The 27165-nt window shown below is 34.9% G+C and overlaps 1 protein-coding gene across 1 annotated transcript; it reads right to left on the bottom strand.

Annotated features, from left to right (window-relative positions):
• Nucleotides 1-16683: 16683 nt before the first annotated feature.
• Nucleotides 16684-24394, bottom strand: LOC128245894 (uncharacterized). The gene is made up of 5 exons (XM_052964113.1): nt 24326-24394; nt 22614-23565; nt 21651-21779; nt 21404-21532; nt 16684-21173 (listed from the first exon to the last, which is right to left on the bottom strand). Exons 1-5 carry the CDS (start codon nt 24392-24394, stop codon nt 16684-16686), a joined length of 5769 nt encoding a protein of 1922 aa, XP_052820073.1.
• Nucleotides 24395-27165: the final 2771 nt, after the last annotated feature.

The following is a 27165-nucleotide window of genomic DNA, read 5'->3' as shown; positions in this document are numbered from 1 at the left end:
CGTAAACTGGTGTTTTCATAATTGAGAGTCATGAATATGACACTTAAATCGATTCTACATTCATTCAAATAATAAAACCTGCTGCACTTTATTTAAGGTTTGGTTGTTATTTATGAACTTATACCTAACTTGAATTCGGTTTCCAGGTTTCCATATGATTGATGTACTACCCGAAAACCTTAGTGATGACTTCGCTGGTTTCACTGCCTTCTTTCAGAGTGGGATGTTAAGTCCTCAATTTGTAATAGTTTTCTTTCTTTTTGTTTGAGTTATTCAGCAACAGATAAATAACAAAACAGTTACACTTGAAATTAGGGCAAGTGTATGGATCGTATATTCTTTGTTAAATAAATCAGAAATATATAGGAATTTAATGAGCTATACCAGACGTCTGTTTCATTCGTGCATAGTATAAACATGCGAAATAATAGTCTAGAGGACTTTAACTAATGTCTTTCTGTCATTATTTGTATTCTAAAGAACAATTTGGGTAAAAACAGTTTAAAAGATTTATCTGCACATCGTTCTTGGTGATAAAGCGCTGCTTTGTAAACAAATAAACAAGACAGACTTTTCACTTTCCAAGACAGATATTTCGGCACAGATAAAGCACGGCATTTTCTTAGCTAAACACGGAGTGAATTTAAACATATACGATTGCTGTTCTGCTAGATTTTAACCTATTACCATTTCAATGTATACAATCAAAAGTAACATGTAAAACAAGAGGGCCATGATGGCCCTAAATCGCTCACCTGAGTAAAAGAGTTTAACATGGCTTGTTTCTCAAAGAATATTGAACAAGAGCTGTCAAAGTATGTGACAAATGCCCCCCAATGTGACATTGATCTATGAACAAGTACATTAAAAGTTGATCTTGCCTTTATGTGTCAAATACATATTGCAAGTAATATTATATTGCCTCTGAGCATAGAAAAAAAAACAATCATACTAAATGAGAGCCAACACTCTTTATGCCCTCATATTCAGCATTCCATTGTGAATAAACACTTAGTGTATCTTTCACATTAGAGGTTGGGACATGGGTCTTGCACACGACACGTTGTCTTGGTATGTCGAAAACATATGGCAAGTCATTTTAAAATCTGTCCATATAAGAGAAAGTCACAGCGTGGACACGACAGCCTATATTTTCCTTCAGGTTGCCATGGCAACCAGAGTTCTGCATGGAATTCATTTTTTTGAACAATTTTGAAAAAGCACCAACCAAGGATCATTCCTATGAAGTTTCATCAAAATTGTCCAAGGGGTTTAGGAGAAGAAGATGATTGTAACCAATTGTTGACACTTTTCCTTTAGGTTGCCATGTCAACCAGAGTTCTACATGGAATTAATTTCTTTGAACAATTTTGAAAAAGCACCAACCAAGGATCATTCCTATGAAGTTTCATCAAAATTGTCAAAGCGGTTTAGGAGAAGAAGATGATTATAACCAATTGTTGACATTTTCCTTTAGGTTGCCATGGCAACCGGGCCAAACAAAATTATGTGAACAAATTTAAGAGAGGTCCATGCAAGGACACTTCAAACCAAATTTGCTGAAGATCTATCAAGGGGTTCATGCGAAGAAAATGTAATTTTTTTTTACTAATTTTAGCTCTGGTGGCCCTTAAAAGGGGCCAAACAAACTATTTGAAAAGACCTGACAGAGGCCCATGCTAGGATGCTTCAGACTTGAAGATCCATCAAGCAGTTAATAAGATCAAGTTGTTTAAAGGTTTTTCTATTTTTTGCTCTGGTGACCCCTAAAAGGGGCCAAAACAAAACCATTTGAACAAAGTTGAGAGAGGACCATGTAAGGATGCTACATATCAAGTATGGAGTCATTCTGACCTTTACTTTCAGAGGAAAAGATGTTTAAGTGACAAGACAATGTAAAAACAAATGACCCCTGAGCAAGGCCAATTTGACCCCGGGACAATAATTTGAATACCTTTGGTGTAGGTCCACTAGGTAACACTATATACCAAATATGAAAGCTCTAGGTCTTATATTTTGGAGAAGAGGATTTTTAAAGTTTTATTATATAAGACTATATAAAAACAAATAACTTTCAGGGCGGGGCCAATTTTGACCCTGTGGCAATAATTTGAACAACTTTGATAAAGGTCCACAAGATGATGTTGTATACCAAATATCTAAGCTCCTGGCCTTACGGTTCTGGAGAAGAATAATTTTAAAGATTTACTATATAACACTACGTAAAAACAAGGACCCCCTAGGCGGGATCAATTTTGACCCTGTGGCAATAATTTGAACAAATCTGGTAGAGGTCCACTAGATGATGCTGTATACCAAATATCTAAGCCCTGGGCCTTACAGTTTCGGAGAAGAAGATTTTTAAAGATTTACTATATAACACTATGTAATAAAACTAGTGACCCCTGGGGCGGGGCCATTTTTGACCCCAGGAGAATAATTTGAAGAAATTTTGTAGAGGACCACTACATGATGACACATACCCATTTTCAAGGTTCTAGGCCTTGTGGTTTTTGAGAAGAAGATTTTTAAATTTTTCCCGATATAAGTCTATGTAAAACAAGTGACCCCCGGGGTGGGGCCATTTTTGACCCCAGGGGGATAGTTTTAGAGGACCACTAGATGATGCTATATACCAAATATTAAGGCTCTAGGCCTTGTGGTTTTGGAGAAGAAGATTTTTAAAGTTTTTCCTTTCCGTTGCCATGGCAACCAGAGTTCTGCATGGAATTCAATTCTTTGAACAATTTTCAAAGGGGACCACCCAAGGAACATTCCTGTGAAGTTTGGATGAAATTGGCTAAGCGGTATATGAGGAGATGTCGTTTAAAGTAAAAGTTTACGGACGGACGGACGGACGACGGACGCCGGACAAATTGTGATCACAAAAGCTCACCTTGTCACTATGTGACAGGTGAGCTAATAAGGAAACCCATGACCGCCCGGGTGGGGCCATTTTTGACCCCAGGGCCAAAGATTGAACAATATTGGTACAAGTCAACTAGATGATATATCATGCCAAATATCTAAGCTCTTGTCACTACTTGATTTTACGTGTGTATCTATATATATATATATATTTGTTATTAATTGTTGTATGTGGCCCATATTGAAAATTGGTATGTGTACTAAATATGTTATCCAGTTTAAATTAAGACGTTACTTGTCTTTGTGAGTTCGAAGAAGTTTTTTTAAGTTTTCACTATAACACATATAGAGAAATCCCATCAGCCCCGGGGTGTGGCCAATTTTGACCCCAGGGCCATAATTTGAACAATATTTGTAGAGGTCCACTAGACGATGAATCATGCCAAATATCTAAGCTCTAAGCCACGTAAGTTCAGAGGAGATGATTTTTTAAGTTTTCACTATAAACATATAGAGAAAACCCATGACCCCCCAAGGGGGCGGGGCCAATTTTGACCCCAGGGCCATAATTTGAACAATCTTTGTAGAGGTTCACAAGACGATGAATCATGCCAAATATCTAAGATCTAGTCCAAGTAAGTTCAGAGGAGAAGATTTTTGAAGTTTTAACTATAAACATATAGAAATACCCTAACCCCCTGGGGCGGGGCTAATTTTGACCCCAAGGCCATAATTTGAACAATCTTTGTAGAGGTCCACTAGACGATGAATCATGCCAAATATCTAAGCTCTAAGCCACGTAAGTTCAGAGGAGATTTTTGATTTTTTTTACTATAAACATATAGAGAAAACCCATGACTACCCAAGGGGGCGGGGCCAATTTTGACCCCAGGGCCATAATTTGAACAATATTTGTAGAGGTCCACTAGACGATGAATCATGCCAAATATCTAAGCTCTAGTCCAAGTAAGGTAAGAGGAGAAGATTTTTGAAGTTTTAACTATAAACATATCAAGTATACCTATGACCCCCCGGGGGGCCAATTTTGACCCCAAGGCCATAATTTGAACAATCTTTGTAGAGGTCCACTAGATGATGAATCATGCCAAATATCTAAGCTCTAGTCCAAGTAAGTTCCAAGGAGAAGATTTTTGAAGTTTTCACTATAAACATATAGAGAAAACCCATGACCCCCCAGGGCGGGGTCAATTTTGACCCCAAGGCCATAATTTGAACAATCTTTGTAAAGGTCCACTAGACGATGAATCATGCCAAATATCTAAGCTCTAGTCCAAGTAAGTTCAGAGGAGAAGATTTTTGAAGTTTTAACTATAAACATATAGAGCATACCCATGACCCCCCGGGGCGGGGCCAATTTTGACCACAGGGCCATATTTTGAACAAACTTTGTAGAGGTCTACTAGACGATAAATCATGACAAATATCTAAGCTCTAGGCCAAGTAAGTTCAGAGGAGAAGATTTTTTAAGTTTTCACTATAAACATATAGAGAAAACCCATGAGCCCCCGGGGCGGGGCCAATTTTGACCCAAGGGCCATAATTTGAACAATCTTGGTAGAGGACCATTTGGTGATCCTACATACCATGTATCAACGGCCTAAGCCTTGTGGTTTGGGAGAAGAAGATTTTTAAAGTTTTTCCTTACCATTGCCATGGCAACCAGAGTTCTGCATGGAATTCAATTCTTTGAACAATTTTCAAAGGAGACCACCCAAGGAACATTCCTGTGAAGTTTGGATGAAATTGGCTAAGCGGTATATGAGGAGATGTCGTTTAAAGTAAAAGTTTACGGACGGACGGATGGACGACGGACGCCGGACAAATTGTGATCACAAAAGCTCACCTTGTCACTATGTGATAGGTGAGCTAAAAACGCATAGATGTTAAGCTGTGTCTATGAATTAAAAACAAAAACATTTCAGGATGGAGCTGTTATAACAGAGTTTGTTAATCTTGTTATTGTAGCTATCTGATACAATGTTCCTGTTCAGATACGTTCATTCAATATATACCTTGAATCATATCGACTTCGAGTGAATTAGATAAAATTAAATTTAAAATCTGGTTAATTTCAATAATATGGTTCGCATTAAGAGTTATTAAGAAGTACATCAGGTTTTCCGTGTTTAGGCTAATGGCAACATGTCTTAATTTAACAAACAAAAGAAACATATCTTACGATGTAGCTTAAATGTCAATGTCACACTTGCTTGTCTATGTAGCCAAGGCAATTGCAATGCGTTCCTTTTGCTTTGTTTTTAATTCATTCGTTTGTTTTTTGTTAATAAAAGTTCATAACTATGAAGTATTGTGTATTTCCGACAATTACATCTTTTAAATCAGCTTGTGTCTCACCCAATGTCACTGGTATCTATAAGGTATTTCAAACATTATTAGGATGTATTGTAAGCTCATTTCATTTAATAAGTTTTACGCATCGATAAAGGCTATGTTTACTAGATTGGATAGCAATTCTGTGACTTCATATATACGCTCATCTTGGAACGATAACTAGAAGGCGAAGCTTAACCGTGCTATGATTATCGTACGGACAAATTACTATGCCATTCACGTAATACGCGCTAATTATTGCACGATGTCGTTGTAAACAAGGGAAAGCGCAGTAAATTGTACACACGTCTATTGTGATTTAAAGTATGCATTCGCGTGATATTCCATTGACGATGACACCTGGATCTTAATAATGCCTTCATTTCACGGTAAAGAGAACCCATCTAACATTAATGCATCCCGTTTAACGTTTAAACGTTTAATAATACCACTACTTAACTAAGAAAGCAATAAAACTCGATCACGTATCGAAAACATGAAAACAACTCTGTCATCTCGATTCTACAGAGTCATTCTCTTCCTGATATTAAAATCCATATGTCCAAGTTTTGAAAGCACTAAAGGAATATCCATCAATTTGCGGATCGGTAATAGCGTGTGTTCATTACATATTCGTGTCTTAATTCTGGGACACCTTCGGATATAGACAAACAGATACACTCTGAAACGAATTATCTAAAGGAATTAGGAATACAGCAATTATAGCAAAGTAAAATATATTTTAATACGCTCATTATATCATACTTATAGTACTTAAAAAATCACTCAATCAAATACCAAATTACGGGCAACGGTGATACACGAACCGCTTTGATGAACCGTTGGCATAAACATTTAGGGCGTCATCTTATCGCAGACAATGGCCACTCACTTTTTAACTCTGTCAGACGGAATTCGGCGAAGAAAGTTGGTGAGAGCTATTGACAAGCAAAAGCGTACGTGTTTGATTTAGTATAACAATAGCATTTGGAGATTCTTTTATCTCTTCTTGCATAATTTGTGTTAAAAATGAAAATCCACCAAAGACCTATTTAAATGATATTCTTATTTGAGATGGTATTACGTATATTTAACTGCAACCTTTTCTGTGTGAGATTATTTTTTCAACGAAGTGTTGTAGCTTGTTTTTATCTGCAATATTTCCCATCTATAACTATGTTTTTTTATCCAATTATTCCTTCCTACGCTGAACCTGTGTAAACAGTATCATATCACCGCGATAATAATGCATTATTTGACTGATGTCCTTTTCGTTTGATCTTTAACTGGATTTATAAAGTGTGTTAAGAGTATTAAAGGATTTGTGTAGTTAGCAAAAGGGCTACTGTTCATATTATATTTCATCCTATGTAGGAAAGAACAACAGGCAGAACTATCATATTCAATATATTCTTATCATTAATTCAAGTATACAGATCCGGTATATATGTAAATGTTTGTTTCAGTGCAAGAGAGCAATATGTTTTACCCAAGGAGCACGAAATACATCGCAATCATTCTCTGAAACTAACAATTTCTCTGTTCAACATATGCTTCGAACGGATATATAATGACAATTATTTGTAGTGATGCATTCAAGAAAGCGCGTCAAGCTGTATGCTAACATAACGTTATTTCGGAAATGTCGCTGAAATTGTTTCCTAGCCATGTGGGCGAAGACGTTTAATATCGAAGTTAGTGCGGACTCAAAAAATAAAAAAAGTAGTAGAACATATTAATTATTATAAAACATCATTTTTTATTTCATTGTTAATCTTACATATCCGAGACAATTAGATACATATCCAAGACCGCACACTAACAAAATAAAAATAAAACAATCAGTGAAGAGCTATGAGTTTATCCAAAAAACTCACCCAAAAAAAGATACAACCATTTAGAAAAGTTGCATGTTATTCTTATGGCTATATTATATAGACAATGAGGTTATATTAATTTCAACAGCAGTTCTTATAAATTTATTTTTTATGAACGGACGAATAAGAAATGGGAAATGACTCTTAAATACTAATATAAGAAATACACAATGTTTCACGCTAGGTGACTCATTCGTGCTGCTTAGAAAAATCTGTTTTATTGGTTTGATTGTTCCCTGTACAGTATTTATCTCCGGTAATTTGTTTTTATATTATCTTGACGGGGAACATATATCTGCAGATAAGTTATCTTGTCTTGTTAACAGGAACCTTTATCTATTTCCCACTTCAATAACTTTGTAGAATTCAGGAGAAAGTACAATGATGTCAACACTTGAACATTTGCAAATAACACGTTTCAATGCCAGTTTGCTTGATAGTAATATATTTCTTGTAACTGAGTTACTTTTATTTAGATAAGTTTAAAATTAATACGGGGAAAGTATTTGTCCGATCCTTTGGACGCTATCAGATAACTATCTGTGTAGTTGAATAAGGTGTTAAACAACTAATGGAATGTTTTCCTACGGGTCGAGATTCGCTGATATCCGTTGACTAAGTTAATTAAAAAGCGCTTCTCATACAACAGTAAACATACTTTCGTTCACTTACCAACTTGTTTCGTACATTTCAAAATAATTTTCAAGTAGTGAATAACACATTTGTAACACAATTTAAGAACAAACCGTTTTAATCACGTGACAATGAATGAAACGATGATTATATCATATCAGTCCATGGGGAACTGTTCATCTGCACATTTTTGAAGGCGAACGGTTTGTGAATTTAAACCCTCCTTGAATATGCTGGATCTACCTGATAAACGTTTTATTTAGTGATCTCTAACACATCAAATACATACATTTAATATGAATGTCAAGTTCATATGAGGAATCCAAAGAATGTTTCTGTTAAAACATTCCTTTTCAGACTAACATAATAGATATCACATGCTTTCTTGTATTATATTCATTGTAAATACAATTTACACATCACGATCGGTGTGTGTCATAGCTTGTAAATTCTTTGTTCAGCTAATTAAATACCGAGCGTTTCCTTGACTTCACAATGTCTTGCAAAATGACAATAGTGGCATATTTATTTTCTAATAAAGGATGTTATCGGCGAATACGATATGCAGATACTTCATGTCAAATGATTCGATGGAATAAAATAACTGCCAGACAGAGCTTATGAGAAAAATTAAGCATCAATTTTAATACATGAATTATTAGACAATGATTTGGTATAAACACTGCTTATTTCGTAATCTACAGACGTCTTGCATTATCTATAAACTTAAAGGATATTGGAACTATTTTTACAATGTCTAAAGAAGTGAATATTTTATGACTGATGTGCATGTATGTACATTTTCTTAAAACTGCAGACACTATTATTGAAACGCTTTAAACCTTCTTCTTTAGAGTGAAACAATATCGAAAGTGTTCTGTGGGGGGCGGTGAAGACATTTCTTTCATTAGCTCGATTTTCTTTTCAGTGTCTCTATGAAATGAATGATATACTCAATAGTGTGTACAACATATTATTGAAACTATTTACTTTGCAGAGTATACCAATGGAACTATAAGATGTATGATCAACTTCGTGCAGTATTCCTTTCTTAAAACACATGATAAATTACGGTTAAAGGCATGATAAATGTAGGGAAACGTAGGGTGTAAGTGCACATGTGTGTGTAGTTGCACGTACGAATTGCAGTAGAGTTAAAACTCATAAACGAAAACTTTGAAACGATTTATGATTTGTGGTATAGGTTATTAATACCAGCATAAATTTATTTCCTCATGCTTTCGTCCACCCCTTTCCTAACTTAAACAACGTATTTTTACATGAATAAAGTAGTGCAAAAAAGTAAATATGAGCTGAAAGCGGACGTATACCTTTAGTTTGATAAATTTTCTTACTTCGAATCTACATAAGGTTTTTTATTTGGTTGTTTCAAAGTTTTAGACTGATGCTCAAAATTAATCCAAAACATTTTGCGGCATAAAGAAGTATATCGCAGTTGTACAAAACTATATTGCGAGTAAAATAAACGAAATAGGTTTGAAAGACAAAGTATTTTACAATGGCGTATTTAAGCCTATGGGCTAGTACTCTCAAAGGAGATAGAAGCATTAAAGATCAGAGGTATATACTGGATTAAAAAATCACAACACAAAATATCATCAATATGCGTTATTGCATAAACATATTTTTTGCAATTAACTGCAAGTTTTGTCATAATTATCTTTCTTAAACATTTGTTATAGGGCAGACATCAGTTGCACGGCTCTTATTTGGCATATAAGTACTATAAATGATACATTGTTTCAAACTTCTGGTTTTGCATATTAACTTTATCGACATTGCTGCTATATTTTTTAAGTACAAACGTCAATTAAATTTCAATTATCAATTCTTTTATTAATATCTCTTCTTTTTTTAAATTTTCTCAAACGATTAGCTGGTACAGAATGTTACCAATTTGTGTTTGGTTGCGTTATGTGAGGAATGCAAAATAAATTAAGCGTAACTTTTTGATAAGAGATCGTTCGGAAACACAAAATGATACCAAATAATAAAATGTTGCCGTATCTTCACGGAAAGGAAATAAATGTACGATCGCCGCCATACACTGAGAAAACACCAATTCGTTACCATCAACTTGTCGTTCATATGCCATCAAATAGTATTTTCCGTTTAACGTAGGAAATATTGTTTATCTCTTTAAATCGGTTTTCCTTTCGCGTCATGAGTGCACTAGACGACAAATACATTTGTTATGCTTGCAAAATACATTTGTTTGTCTTAGGCCGCAATTTCGCATTGCAATCGGCCTCCTCTGTTAGGCTGGAATTGCTTTCTTTCCCGACACATTTGTGAAATTGATGAGGCATCCTGTGATTGGAATGCAGAAAGACAACTCGGGAAAAGAATATTTAGCTTCACCCTTCCTGTGAAAAGTAAATATAATTAATGTGGTTCTTATCTCTCTAAACGCAAACAGATCGACATTTCAGCAAAATTAGAATATACTATAAAAATAATTGCATTAATCCGTCGTCGACGCAAAACAATTTATGTTGTAAACGAGTATTTGTGTTGATATTTATGGACATGTCTTATTTTTACTTTTCGTCTTATTTTTCTACTCTACGTTTTTTTTTCAAACTTTGACAAAGCCAAAAAAGTAGTAAAATATCATATAGAATATTAGAATATTAGATTTATTATAAGAAAGCTTACAGTGCAACATTTCCGAATACCGTTCGAGGATTAAAGTCATACCTGTGAGTCCTTGTTATCAATGGTACCTAATAAGGTGACAACACTACACTACTAGGACCTTCCCTGGAATGATCAACAGTCAACTTAGTCTCTCTGTAAAGTTCTTTTAACAATATCACTATATTCCAGTGACACATAATCAAAACTTATCGTTACGTGCATTTAAAAATTATTTATTTTGTCTAAAGCAATCGTAAAATAATGTAACTGAAATGGTACAATTAATGCGATGCTATTTAATATCACATTTTTAATTTTCAATATTGGGTCTAGCCTTAATGACATAAAACGCATTTACTTAATATGGTACAATCACACTTTTTCAAAGTCATTGACTTTGTTCATTTGCTAAAATATCTTTAGAATGAGGTTCGTAAATGCAAAATCGATTAAACGAACGTTTACCGTTATATGTCTGGTAGAGTTTGATGTTTGGTTGGCTGTGTCCATTGTTCATTAAAACAGGATCAGTGTTTACTGAATGTATATTTAGTCGATCAAATAAACAAAAAACCTCTTTATTCAAATGATATACAATGAAAGAAACCCGTAGTTTATGAAATGTATGTTTCATGGTAACTGGATAAGACATCCATTATTTTCAGATGCATCTACCCACTACCTACCATATGCTATACAAATCAATTTGTATCTGTGTGACAATAATTTTGAATGTTATCGTAAAGGTAACAAAATGGTTTTTACAAATGTTTAAAAAAAATGCAAAAAAGAATCTACAAAAAAATTATACACACATAAACACCCGGTAAACCATCTTACAGAAACACAACATACTTGTTGTGAATAGAGATTTTGACTTTAATTGACAGCAACACTTTTTAAATACGGGTTAATACATTGCAATCAGCCTCTTCTTTGACGTCCTAACTCATCCGTACCTTTCGTCGTTGCCTTTCCAAAGCGATATTGCATTAAAGTATCAAAAAACTGTTTTCTGTCTGTCAAACAATTCATATTCAAAGGTCTTATCGCCCACTTTCAGAGCGGAATGTTAATTAATTTTCATTTGCAGAATTGAAAGATTATAATTCTCCTTCCTTTTATTTTCCATTTAAAGAGATGCTTAGACCATCGCTTTCACTTAAAATCCTTCGTACATGCCAACAAGGCAATACTATATCCCACTGTACACTCAAAACCAACGAGAACTACATGTCTCATTCACATTAGAATATTATTGTTAAAAGGAACAAGATGGCATGCGAAGGCGGTAAAGCTACTGGCGTATTGGCGTCTTATTAAACGCCGCCATGGAATAGTCACGGTAGTAAATATTTCATTAGAAGTGTCTTGCTGTGATAAATTGAAAAGTAAATGAACATCCCCGTTTTTAGACTTAATATTAAATGATTGAAAGCATGGACTTGAATTGATTTACAAATAATGATCATCATGAAGATTAGCGTCACCTGATCCGTCAGTAAAATAACGACATAGGGTGCAAACACCATTAAAATCTAAAGAAAAATGGTCTGTCGAAAATCCGTACAAACACAGAAACGGTTGCCAATATGTAGATGCAAGTTATTTAGATGCACATGACCATGATATTTTTGCATGCGCATCACCTTTTTCATTGTTATGCGACTCTCTGACTGATTGAAAAATGACAACCTTTTAGATCCGAATGCATGTAATGATAATTAATTGTGTGCGAACCAATATAGCGATTTAGATATTTCAATAAAGTATGAAAATAGCAAGGTAAGGCATATTGGTGATAGCTACTCATTTTTTTGAAAATATCGAAAAGGTATTAGGTTAATGTAACGTAATATATAGTAAATTATCCTCATAATGATCATTTTTCCGTTAGTTATGTTTGACAGTGCTTTTACTTTTACTGAATCATTCCGACGAAATAATTTGATAGAGTTATAATCTTAGAATTGTAGATATACCGGTATTGTCATTTTGCAGATTACATCCTATCTTAGAATGGTAGATAAACCAGTATCGCCAATTTACAGGTAATTTATCTCGTTGAACAACGCCTTGACAAACTTCATCTGAATCCACATTGTGAGTTTAAACTTTTTGAAAAGAAATGATAAAACACAATGTACAAAATAATGATAAGATAAAATAATAAATTCCTCCAGGCTTGTTAAACTTTGTCAACGTTTCTTGCTAAACAAAATGCATTTGCAATGAATTGTTGAAAAGTGACATAATATCTATTTTTTAAAAGAAGTGAGTTTACTTATGTTTTTGATTAGGACAATGTTAATGTTGTTGATATCAATTCTTGGAAAGAATCTGTCAAATTTTATTAGATCTTCTATTTCACTATCCCGTAGTCATGTTCGGATAATTCGTTAAAACAGACTCGAATGCATCATTAGTGACTTTAAAATTCCCTAGATTTGGTTGTGAGTGATGTCATAAACTAATGTTATACCTCCTCATTGAACCTATTTGCGATGCCTTATTGTTTATGACTGGTCCATTAAGCGTACTAGTTTTTACTGTACAATACACAATTTGATTAAACTAAGACAACTTACCTCTTAACGTTTTATATGATTACACCGCACTATACAAAATACTAATCGAATTGACATTAAACAAACTCGAAACTTCATCCGATAATTTATGTTGAATATTCTCCAAATGAACTAATTGAATTAATACGTTGCGCATACTGTTACAGACGGGGACATCCATCACTTAGGAGCCAAATTGAAACATAATTTAGTTAATGGAAAGAAAACTGCTCAAACGCCCACTTGGAACACTTTCAGAATTGTTTTAATCTGTCGGCCATTTGTATAGTAACTGGTTTATCGAATGCTTAAATAACAAATGAGAAATGAAAACAGACATTGCAACATTGCCTTTCTCGCCTGGAAAATCAAGGTAATTTCAATTGTTCACTAGAAGAGAACGAATGTTATATATTAGCAAAAAATTTCAAATAATAAAAAATGACGTTTGGCATAGCAAATATCACACAATTTAGTCAACGTCAGCTTTTTGTTAAGAAGAGCATTCATAATGTCACTGTCGTTATAGACAACACGTTGAAAATATATAACACAGATTTAAAACTTAGGCATTAGTTTTTGTACTTACACTGTGGACATATCTATTCAAATAGAGAAAGATAAACACATGGATATTTTTTTCTTTAAGATTCTTACACATTCATCAGCTGCATACACAGAAATTGTTGTCAGGGAAAGATATTTCTACAAAAGAACACGTGTACAAACAATAAGATGAAAATGTGTTTGTTAACATACATATTGATGACAAGCATGGCATCAATATGTATAGAAGTAATAAATTATAATTCCTAAATATTTTTGATTTCATGATTTTGAATATTTAACGTTTTGATTGAGTTTTTGCTAATTAATGTAAAATACTTCAGTAGACAATCTCTATCAGTTTAAATGGATCTTCGTAGAAATGCTTTTTCTGCAAATAGTATATAAATATTTGAACACCATCCATTTTTTTCGCAAATACATGCCTAAAATATACATATATGTTATAAAGGATGTTTTTGTCTAGTTATAATTTAAACATTAATATTGCGTTATGTTTTCTATTTTGTCGACATAAATGTAGAATAACACAACTTTGATAAGTGGACATCTTCAAGTGCTTTGAGCGCTTCCATAGTTAATATTTATTACACGCGCATAAAGATTGGCTTATCATAGCACGCAATTGTAAATCATTATAATCGTTGTCAATGTGTTCCGATACCGCCAGTTTATCAACATGAATATATGCATTAGATTTTGTGATTAATGATATATTGACGGCTAAGCAACGTAGTTATAATAACCTCGTTCTTTGTAATTATAATTGTTTGAATTGTCCAAAAGCATAGCAACTAGCGAAAACATTTGTATTGATTAAAGGCTATCAAACTAACTTTTATAATTTCATATAATAGTGGTTAGAGCAAGATTAACACTTTGATGAAGTACATAACCTTTGGTCTTATGGAGGATGCACACATTTTCTCAACTCTATTTACAAAGATATTGCCCGTGCCAAGGTCAATACGCGCCTATTTATCTAAAGACAACAATCTGCTTAATGTATGATCTGTGCTGATTGGGCATAGTTACAGCTATTTGTCATTTCTAAAAACAAACGAGAAGCAATCAGATTCATTCAGATCTCTAGTTAACAAAATTGCTGAAGACTTCAAATAAATAAAAACGTTCATAAACGCATTATTATAGAAAAGATCCTCCAGGAGCAAAACATGTGAATCTTAAGTCAGCTTGTGACAGAAAAGCTTTTAGGTTAAGCCGAAGAACGGTTATATCATCCAAAATATTTCGCATACATTTACAATGCTTTTAGAGGAAATTTGTTGATTTTAGTGTAAGGTCGTATTTTTTCACGTCTTTTGGAATATCTTTTGTTATTTTAACTTATTTTCTTTAATGGTCCATTTTTTTTTCGAATACCATTTTTTTACCTGATCGATAAAAGATTTCAATGATTATTTTTCAGTGGTTGGGTATTTTCTGTATTAGTCAAATTATTATCATTTGAATATAGGTCTGAATTTTCAAAGAGTTGTATAACAAAGAAAGCAAGTTGTGATTTTTTTTTAAATATATGATGTAAAGAACACAGTTTGGAGCAAATGGGTGTAACTATTATTATCCAATTTATGTTCGAGCATATGTTTGCGCCTAAAGTTTTGTTATATAGCAAATCTTCGAGCATAAAGCTTCACACAGGCGTTTGCAGAACTCTGATTACAACTTCATAATAAACAGTAAATTTTGTTTATTTCTTAAAGAAATATTCATGTAGTGCAGTCTCTTTCATATATTAAATTATTACTTTCAACACAATTTACTTTATCAAAGTAAGGAACACAAGTTTGATCAAAGGGCAGAAACTATTATTTGAATTTAAATAATCATAAGAATGATATTTTTACTATTAAGTATGTAGTAAAAATTTAAAATCCTATTGTTATTTCACTGTTTAAACTCAATATTCTACCGAAAAAAAAGCAACAAAAATGAAAGTCATTTGGTTCTATATCGTCGAAAAACATATGTTTGTTGATCAAGACATGTTCCGGATATGTTTTCAACTAATAGTAAATATCGTTGGCATTATTTTGTTCTGAGTGTGATATCCTTATACGGACTCCTCCTATCATGTTGGTGCTGATTGAAATATAAAGAGGAACGTGTTCTTCAAATATTAAACCTCGATTGCAGCTTTACGAATATTTTTATGTTTTCACCTGTAGCTTTTTTTGTAGACATTATATGTTTTTTGTTGAAATAAATAAAAATATGTATGTATGACTGTTGACGCCAGACGGATCAAATTTGCCTACATTAAAATTCCTATAGCAGGTTTTGCGGAATGGTTGCGCCTATTTTCAGATACGTTCTTCATTCGCCTTTATCCCAATTAGACCATGTCTCATAAATCAAACAAACGTGTCGGGATTTATGGCTTTTACCAAACCTAAGAAGTAGATAAATTGCGGTCTATCTTTTAATTCTTCTTTAGTGGCACATATATCTGTCAGTTTCAATAAAAGGCAGAACAATCGAAGGTCCAGGATTTCCCAATATCAGCAAGTAAATCTTTTAAAAGAGGCATAAACACTGGAAACAATGAATAGAAAATATCATGGAAATAAATTTGAACGACAATTTTATGGTGGGAATGTTGGTGGTCTTATGGTATGTTGTCGTTCTTCAATATAATATTTCTCTGTGAAAATACGGCATCATAACTATATTTTAACTAGAATGGGCTTTTGAGAAAAGCGCATGTCTCCCCCGAAGGCTTAGTAAGACTTAGAGGTGTAAAGTACTGATACATCTGGCTGGAAAGCAGGGTGTGAGAATTCAATAGGGATTTCCACACAATAAGCCCTAGTTAATGATCTGAAAACTATTTTTCATTTTTCAAGCACTTGACCTTGACATGTGACCCCAAAATCAATAGGGATCAATTACTCAATTTTAGCTGGCTGAAAATTTAAAGGTCCGATTATTAAGTGGAGTGTGAACAAATTAGATTGTTGCAATGGACTAAATCAGCAGGTGGGCAGAGGTGAAAATAAAGTCAGCAACAGTAAGAACAAATTAGTAAATATATTTCATAAGTTATTAAATTTTTTGTTGTGTAGATAGAATAGATGCTTACAACATTTTCAGCGGAGTATTCATCATCACCTTTTGTGTCATGGATTCATCATAGGTTATTGTAAATGTTCCAAATTGGGATTTGCGAAAACAGCAAATGTCATGTCATGGTAGCTGTAATGTGTTGGAATAACACCAGATTCCTTGCAGTTTATGTTTTTAATATACATGTGATCTAGGAGTGTCCTCCCTGCGGTAGTAGGTTGTTGGATGATCTGAGAATATTCTTGAAAACACATATTTAGATCACTGTCAGTAGCTTGATATAGATCAAGATTGAAATCACCAACAATTATGGTCCTTGGAGTGGGACTCCTATGTAGGAGGTTGGAGAGCTGAGTAGCAAAGTGCTTACATGAAGTGTTTGGTGGTCTGTATACACAATATACACTTGTGGATATATCTGAAAGTTCAACTGCAACACATTCAATTGAAGTTGCGGTTGTATCAATTAATGTGCTGGTGAAATCTTGATGGATGTATAAAGCCACACCTCCTTTTGCATATACACCTTCATGATTTGGTCGATACTGCCTGTAGGACAGAAACTGTCGGTGGAGTGGGAATGGGTTTGTGAATTGAATTTGTTGTTTCAACCATGTTTCTTGTAGAGCAATAATGTCCATGTGTTTTAAGAAGAGACTGGAGTTGACATCTTGAAGATGAGGGATTAGACCTTCACAGTTGTGACTGGCAATGTAAATACATCCAGAGTGATCAATGTTGGTCTTGGGCATCAAGGTATTCCAGTTTTCTAACATATTTGCTCTGGGGATATTGCGCAACTTGTCTTCGATTGTGTGATCACAGTAGATAACATCTGTGTTGAAATGGTCTTGCAGTAGGTGAAGACCAGAAGAGGAGGTTACACGACTGAGTGCAACATAAGCCATTCCTGGTTTAAATGCACCATCGAGAGAGACCACAGCGGAATCAGCAGTTGCACCTTGAATTTTGTGGGTTGTTACAGCCCACGCAAGCATTAATGGATACTGGTGTCTTGTCACTTGGAACGGTCTTCTCTGAATAATTTCCGTTTGTGGCACTATAACAGTCGAGGAGCTATGCTCATGTGGTGGTTTCAGAGAATTGCGTGACTGCAACCCTACACTTTCTTCTTGAAATAAGACACAAATGGCATCAGGAAGTCCAAGAGGCATTTTTCTTGCAATGACAGATGTGACTGTCCCCATGGCACCATTGGTAAATCCATCAGATACATTGATGTTCATTGTAAGCATTACTCTAGCTCCACAGCAAATAGTGAGATTTGCTGGAAGGCTAGTGTCTTTCAAATCAAGTGGCTGGTTTCGTTTAAAAGTCTTCTCTGTTTTACTGTCATGACACATGTCTGCTGCTTGAAGGTTATACATTGTGTGTGTTTCTGACATCTGAGTTAGCATGAATTCATTATGTTCATTGAGCTGCCGATGGAGGGGGGCAATATGAAGTTTGTCTCTTGGATAACTAGGGTCATTTTTACTTACAATACAACTCCGCAGAAATGTTTCATCGTCTGTTGTAAGAGCTTCATGTTTCCTGCGCACCCGTAACCTGTTCAACAATGCAATGAATTCCTGGTCACCTTTTTGTCGTACAACTTCAGTTAGCTCCCAGATATGAAATAAACTCCAAAGGTCAGTCAGTGAAGTGTTGTTTGAGAGCAAAGATTTTTTAGCAACAGGAGGAATCTGATAGAAATCTCCAACTGCTAGTATAGACACATTGCCAAAGTAAGCTGATGGAGCAAATGGCTGTTTTACCTGCTGAAGTCTACAGTGTATCAGGTTTAAAAGGTCTATGGGAACCATAGACACTTCATCAATGATCAATACCTGCAGATCTTGAAGGTTTGAGCGCAGTGTGTTTGCAGAATCCTCTGGTAATACTTTAGACATTCCTCTGTTGATGGAGAAAGCAGAGTGAATAGTCTGACCATTTATGTTGAAAGCAGCTGTGCCTGTGTATGACACAAGCAAAGCAACAGGTAGGTCGGGATTTCCACTAGCCCTGGTCAAGATTCGGTTAAGTTCATGATAGATAGTTTTAATTGTGAAGGATTTGCCAGTACCTGCTCCTCCAGTTAAGAAAATGTAGAATTGTTTGACACTGTCACCACGTTCTTTAATATGTGCCCATGTTTTTATGAAGTGAAAGATCTGAGCCTGGTGATAATTCATGTTTCTAAGTCGGTTTGTTTGCTCCATACGAGAACAGGACGGCGTATGCTGGGAATCACTATGGTGAATCATAGCTGTAGTTGTTTGATTTGGATAAAAATCAGGAATATCTTCTTGTGGTATTTCCTGTGCGTTACCTGTAAAAAGCTCCATTGCATTCCGCAGTTCTTCATCCAGTTCACGTCTAGATGGTTCTTGATTTGGTGCTAAGTCTGCCCATGCATCATCAGGATAACCATGTTCTTGTAGCGATCGCCAAGCTTCATCTAGATCTTGTGAGAGTTTTTCAAACTGTGATATGAGTGGTAGCACAGTATCAGACAGTTGGTGGAACATTTGTTCATAGGTTTCACAATTGATAGGTTTGAAGTCTTTAGTACGATGAGGTAAGTAAAGTCTCAACATGTTGTGGTAGTAATCTTCAGAATTTTTGTTCTTGTTCACTTTCATGTATCTAATTACTGCAGCCTTCTTCCTTTTCATGATGGTGCCCATATTATTTTGCAGTTTGTAGACATTAGAGTGATCAGTATTTGCTGAGTGATCAGTATGATCATCTGTGTCCGGATTACTCCTGTCCTTTACAGAATAGTCACGAGCAAATTCTGCAAGGCATAATTGTTCAAAATCAGGTGAAGCAGGTCTTGCAAGATAACGGTCAATCAAAGTCGTCATCCATATGTTTTCATCTTCTTCTTTCAACCATTTAAGTGGCTTGCTTATTTTGGCGGAATGTCTGTCTACAGGAATGAACACAACTTGACGTGAGGATTGTTTGAGATGCATGCCAGTTACACGGTATACTGCTTCCATGACACTGACCTCTCGGGAATTTAGGTAAACATTACCTAATTTTCGGAGCTGCTGTACAGGTTGAAGATGGCCTTCCTTGGCTTCCTTCTGGGCATTTCTGAGCAGATCTCCAAGTTCTCTTTCAGCTTTAGAAATATAACTTACAATGTACATGATGCAACTATATGCATCAAGAACTGGTTGGATATCCATGTTTCCATTCCAGGCTCTTAGTAAGTCGGAGTTATATGGATTTATCCAACATTCCGGGATATTCCTCTTGTAAATGACAGTATTTTTCTTTGCTATCGCACAGTGAGCAGCTTGATACATATCTTGTGTTATATTCAGACTTTCAAATATGTCTGACACTGTTGTTTCAGTATCTTCTTCTTGGGAGGTGTTAATCATATCGTAAACAGCAGACAATGTATCAATTGCAGCTTTTTTGTATGTTGCTGGGGGAACACTTTCAGGAGCGTCTTTTGGAACAGCAATGAAGGTACTTGAAGAGACTGGCCTAGGAAAGTTAAATCTGCAGGGTTTGCTTCCCTTTTTGCATGATCTTGAATGTCTTTTTGAATGCATCTGCACACTAGTAACTATTTCAAACAACTCAGGATCTGTTTCTTTATCAGGAAGGGAGCAGGTGATGTATTTGTCAATATACCTAACAAAGTCTTGATTGCTTCCAGTGTTTAGATCAAACGAAGGGGCATCTGAACACCAAAATAAACAATGAATATGCGGCCATCCTCTGCTTTGGAACTCTGTCCTGTAGAAGAAATCAGACACTTGTCCAATAGGTTGTGCTGGGGAGAGTATAAGTTCAGTAATAAATGCCAGGACACGGTTCTGGAACATTCGGCAAGCTGTGACTGGGTTACTGTTGATTATATTTGTGTATGTAGGCCAATCCAAGTCCTCAGGAACAGGTTTACCTTGCTGAGTGCATATTGCTGTTACTATCTCAGGCCAGCGTCTATCTGCAGCTGAGAAACTGCAGAACCAAGTTGGAATGTTGAGTTGTCGCACCATTGCAAATAAATCCTTCAATGTTTTTTCCCAGTAAGGAGGTGAACCACGTGAAGTTGACAGAAAATGGTAACCTTTATCAGACGTGAGTATTTGTTTCCTTGTCTCTGGATCTCTAAGTTGTGTTGCTGTTATATGCTGCTGATCAAATGTATGGGATGAACCTTTCCGCATAGCTATAGAGACAGAGTTATTTATGATGTTCAATTCAGAGATATACTGGCTGTAAAAGATAAACTGCGGATCACTAGCAAACCGTAAATCTGCATTGAACAATCTGTTGTTGAAGTATCGGTTTAGTCCAAGTTTAATGGCACGATCTTGATTGTAGGTGTTTCTCCCTGTGGGGAATAAATATGGAAATGCCTTGGACTCCATGTTGAATACAGTCACTGGAATTGAACCTTGGCCAGGCGCAACACAAAAGACCGAATCTGGTATTTCTTCAGGTCCTAATGTTTGTGTTAAATCTTCTGGTTCAAGGCATGATACCATAGGGGCAGATGTTTCATGGATGTCTTCACTGCAGTCATCTGAATCTGAAGTATGAATACAGAGTAAGCGATGCTATTGTTTCAACTTCAACTGCTGAGAACACTTTTAAATGCCTCAGGCAAGGAAATCAAAATTCAGTCCTTTAAATCATTGAAGCTGATTTAGACATGGTAATTATTATATTAATACAATTAAGAGCATTCTATTATGGCAATGTATTAGATAAATATTGAGTATTTTAATATCATAAGTGGTCAATGTAATGAAAACATACCAGGCTGTGAGCTCTGTTGCATTTGTGAAGTATCTCCACTTATTTGGTCTGTACATGTAACAGGATCATCTGGTAGAGTCAGTGTAGGTTCTGTTGTAGATGTCACATTGCTGAGGTCTATGTGAATACCTGGAAATATACCACAGGGGATTGAACACATTGGCCACAATGGACATACAAATGGTGTACCAGAATATGAGGGTATTTCATTTGACTTAAAGCAAAGTATGAAAGTAATGAAACATACCAGGCTGTGAGCTCTGTTGCATTTGTGAAGTATCTCCAGTTGATTGGTCTGTACATGTAACAGGATCATCCGGTTGAGCCAGTATAGGTTCTGTTGTGGATGTCACATTGCTGAGGTCTATGTTTATACCTGGAAATATATATCAGAGGGCTCTAGGTGCAATATTGACTACAAGAGCGGGGCAAAACTGAAGATATTAGAATCCATATTATATTAATAAGACAGTTAGGATATTTTATAAAACATTTAGGTAATTTAATTGTGACTAAAAGCTTAAGTTTGACATATAAAGCTAAGTTTAAGTTTTGTTAAGATATATACCAGAAAAATGTGGACTGTTTTGCTTTAGGTAGAGTAGAGCTTCATGAACCCTGTTCACAGAAACCTGCTGGTAAAGGTGGTGACCCTTATACTGTAGCTTCCTTTTTAGTTTGACAGCAATAATAGTATTGTCTGAAAATTCACGTGGTAATGTTTGTACTGTCGTCGAAATATTTGATGGCACACAAACAACTGGACCATGAATGCCCTTCAGACTGCCTTTAGGCAAGGAAACGATCTTCATGAACGGTATGACTGGTGACACTAAGTGTTTTTCCAAAGTATTCAATTTTTTTTAAGCAGTCTGGTTGCTGATCTAAGTTCAAATGGTTCAAGGAGGCTTGATTTGGAATTTTATTTTTCACAAGGTTGTTGTTACATGTGAAACAAATCCATTTTGGACAGTCAGAACAATCTTTTGTACATTCTGTCTGGGGTTTGTGCATGTTGTTGGCATATATGCAACGCAGGATCAGTTCTGCCTTCGGAAATTTGTGTATATCACAACACTTCACTTGTTGGCGAAAAATAAGCCTGTTACAAACACAGCATATATAGATTGGTTTTTGAGATATCTTTTTTCTAAATTGTTCCACCGCTTTTTCAACTGAAGTCACTAATCTTTTTTTCTTTTTGATTTACAGTCTGTCTCTTTAAGCTTTTTATGTTTATGGGCATGAGCTCTGGCCTTCCTTTTACAGTCCATTGCTATGTTTTTCAGTTTCACACGTTTATCAGGATCAACTCTGGCTTTCCGTTTCGACTGGCTGTCCGTCTGTTTCAGTTTCACACATTTATGAGGATCAGCCCTGGCTTTCCGTTTGGACTGATTGTCTGTCTGCTTAAGCTTTTCATGTTTATTGGAATCAGACCTAGCCATCTGTTTGTGAAGTCTTTGTGCCAATTGTTCACGCTCATGCACATCCTTATTTTGTCTCGATCTACGCTTTCTTAAGGCAGTAGCTGAAAGTTTATACTGAAGTTGATCAGCTAAATACTTTTGTAGCCATTGCATATTTTCTGTATTTTCTTTCACAGGGAATGGAAGTACTTGAGCTGTTGATAAACAATGTTTCAAATGGCATCTAGCCTTTGTCAAGTCATATTGTACAGCTGCAGGATCTAGTCCCAGAAAACAAGTGAAAGCAAATGCTATAGCCATCACTCCACACATTGGATTAGTTCCTTGTTGGGAGACATTGACATTTTTGAGCGAACTAATTATGCGTTGAGGATACACACATGCTAACTGGTGTTTCACGTCTCTAATGTGGTCATTAGACTGTAAAGAGTCATATATGTACAGCTGTCTTGTATCAGCTTTGTAAAATGTACAAACCCAATGTCTGGTAAGGGGATGGATGTTCAGTATGTCTTTGTCCAAAGGTGGTGGTGGCAATACAATTGATTTATCAACTGATGCAAGATGTAACTGAGCTGGAGAGTAAAGTCCAACACACATTTTGGAATTCACAGTACTGAGTGCATTCATGAGGTTCAATGAGGCAACTACAATGTCATCTGGAATCTCATTGCTTTCATCAGCAATCAACCTCAAAAATGTTTCACAACTGTATGGTAGTGATTGAGCATTCTGAAAAGAAAAAGGCACTATACATATATAAGAGGATGGGTAGAAAAGAAACTGTTCACCTGAAATCAAGCTTGTGAATCAGGCAGTTGAGTTTCTATTTACCTTTATACTTCAGCATTATAGAAAATGTTCTTAAAGAAATATAAACTGTTTGATAAATATAAGTTGCTGAAAATACTAAATATCTTATTGAAAAGTGTAAGCTGGGGAAAATAACATTGTGGTCCTTCAACAGGATTTTAGAGTAATATGATATATTGTGTGGTTTGTATTATTAAACGATCACAGTGTGAATGTTTTACAATGAGGTATCACCTGATTCACAGAAGAGGAAGCAATACATTCCAAACGTTGTCTTTTCCCTTCAGGAGAAGTTGCAGAAGTACTTGGATGTCCTCTCACGTCACTGTAAGTATCTTCATGAGAAGGAAGAGATTGAAATGGACGAAAAATTTCTTTCAGAAAGGAATAAAAGAGATACCTTTTTAAATGGAGTAGCTTAAAATGCATTTTACTTTGATATTGTATGTCTGTTTGCAGGTTCTGGAAACCTTTTGTAAGACATTTAACGTGGCTAAACTTCAGTAGCTGTTGAATTTGAAGTAGTTTAATTGTTATAAAAATCTTTAATGGGGCGAAAATAATTAAGAAAAATAAAAGAATATGGAAGGAAGCTAAGAAATATTAGCACAGAAACAAAAACTAAAATGAAAAAAAGTGTAAAGCAATATTATTGCAATCGGTTGTGAATAAAATGTACCCGTGTCCGTTTTCTTAATCTGTCTGCTGCTAGCTTCTGTTTCACAGATCGTTTGTTTGTTTTTGGCATATTGTCTGCCTTCAAATGTCAGCACCTAAAATTTTATTTAATTATTTTACATAAACATTATACATCATACAAGAACAATATTGGTAAACAAAGGCATAAATAAACTAACGGCAGCTTTCAAAGAACATGAATTCAAAACATTCAAGGTAAACAAGGCAAATAACTTGTTACCCTCTTCAAGTTACATTTATCCTTTGTTTACCAATAGAATTTTACATAGTTTACAGGAACTTTCAAATAGGTGAATCATGAACTGAATACAAACAAAATAAGAAGTGTTCTTCTAAGACAACAATATGAGAAAGATATACTTAAACATAAGGATGACCTTAAAAAATCTTTGTTTGGAGTAACCCGACCCCGATTTTTTTAAGTGGGTAGGTAGGTACCGTACTACTATGCACAGAATATATATATAAATGGTTATAACATACCCATATGAGTGCGCACATATAAATGTTTACTTAGTATATTATAGTTATTGACTTAAATGTACATTTTGTTTTAACATTTATTTCAAAGACCTGTATGAATATAAATACTGGGTGACCGTTAATAAGTTCACTAACTGATTGTAATGGGAAAAAAAATGACTCCAGAAGCACCAAAAAAGAATTTGAGTACGGGGTATTTTCATGGGTAGGTAGGGTTACTCCAAACAAAGATTGTTTTAAGGTCAGCCTAACACAAAGTCAATTATTGATCAAGTATGACATATTGTGCATGCAAGTTTCAATCCAGTATGCAAATATAATATATACATGAAATTGTGACTTGGTTGTTAAACAAACACATGATACTTTAAAAATGTGCATGTATGGTAATACTGTAAATGAATTGTAAAAATTGGCAATGTTTTGTTATGCTTGAAACACTGAGGTTGTTTTCAGGTTGAATTGAATCTTTGTTAACTAATAGAAGACATGTATTGAAGTCTAATGTATCTGTTGTTAACCAATATAAAATGAAGAATTTGAACAGAAAGTAAGTCAATAGTTTGGAAGGTACAAAAACTTGTTAAAAACATGCAGTACATTTAGAATCCTACATTTATAATGGCTTTCTCAAAGCAAAAATAATACCTGTAACATCTAATCTTTTGATTGTTACCCAATAGTGACTTCAGATTTAATTGTATCCTTTATTACCAATAGAAGATGAAACATTTCAACATCAAAAGTAGATAAAACATGAAATTAACTCAATGAGATGAAAGTAAGTCAATATTTTGGAAAGTTTCAATACTTATTTATAATACATGAAGTATATGTAGAGTCTTACATTTACAATAGATTTGTCAAAAAACACAAATGATACTTGTAAAATGAAAATCATTTATTTTGCTTGTTACACAAGTGGCCTCAGGTTGAAATGTATACTCTGTTTACTAATAAAAGATGAAATATTTGAACAGCACAAGTAGGTAAAACATGAAATTAACCAAATGAAAATAAAGTAAGGAAAATTGCTGTTAAACAACAGGTTGAGTCAGGTATACTTAAACATAACACATAATCACGGATGACTCAAGTATGACAAATTGTCCATTCTAGTTTCAATCCAGTTTGCAAACATTGTATATACAAGATAGTGTCACTTCTTGGTAAAAAAAAACTAATCACACTTGTAACAATGTAAATGTATTGATACAATGTTTTTCATGCTTGTAACACTAGTGACCTCATTTTAATTTTATCCTTGTTGTTGACATGGATTCAAGTTGAATTGCTGGTTACACAATTGACTTTGCGTTGAATTTTTATCCTTTGTTTTACAATAGAAGATGAAACACCTGTGTTCTAAAAAAGGTTTATCAAGAACAATTGAATTGTAACATACTTAATGATGCTTTAGATATAGCTTATTTATTATTCTCCTGCTGTCCTTTAGCCTTAATGTCCTTTCCACTATGCTGTCCTTCAGCCTTAATGTCCTTTCCACTACGTTTTCCTTCAGCTTTAATGACATTTCCACTATGCTGTCCCCTTTCCACTATGCTGTCCTTCAGCCTTGATGTCCTTTCCACTATGCTGTCCTTCAGCCTTGAGATCACCCTTTTCACTTGATTTTAAATCAGCATTGTCTGAACTTGAAGAAGATTTTTCAAATCCCTGCCCTTCTATTTGCGAACTTTCAGGTTCTTCAGTTTCTAGTCCTTCCATTTCAGAACTTGCATTAAGGAGGAAGGAGTCCTCTCCACTCTGCCATTGTTCAAAGGAATGTATTTTTGTCTTAAGTTTAGCTTTCTCATCCTCAAGTTTGTCTGTCTTCTGCTCCAGCCTTCTAATTTTCTCTTTTAACATGTATATCTCCTTGTGGAGCTGCTGATTCTTTATCCTCACACTCTTGGTTTCCTGCAACAACTTCGATGTCTCACTCTCGTATCTTTCAGCACAAATGTCCAAAGCATCTGTAATGCTTATTAACTCTACACTACCCTGCTCCAAAGAAATTTTTTTCTGTTGCATTCTTGCGAAAAGTCCAGTAAGCATCATTGAATTTCGTTTCATTTCATTGATAGGTGAAGTTGTCATTGTTACCTATAATCAAATACATTTATAGCACATAGGTATTGCAAATAATTTAAGTGAGACAAAGGAAGCCTGCAGGCTTCACTTGTCTACAAAGGAAAAAATAAAAACTATCCAGCCACAGTGGCCAAACATCAGCCTTCAAGGCCTAACATAGCATGCATTGTTAACATGGAACCCATAACCTCATAGAAATGCATTTAATCACATGTGTGACCAGTGTAGATGCAGATCAGACTG

Source organism: Mya arenaria, chromosome 9, assembly GCF_026914265.1.
Source record: "Mya arenaria isolate MELC-2E11 chromosome 9, ASM2691426v1".
Taxonomy (NCBI): domain Eukaryota; kingdom Metazoa; phylum Mollusca; class Bivalvia; order Myida; family Myidae; genus Mya; species Mya arenaria.
This window is presented reverse-complemented; position numbering and strand designations above follow the sequence as displayed.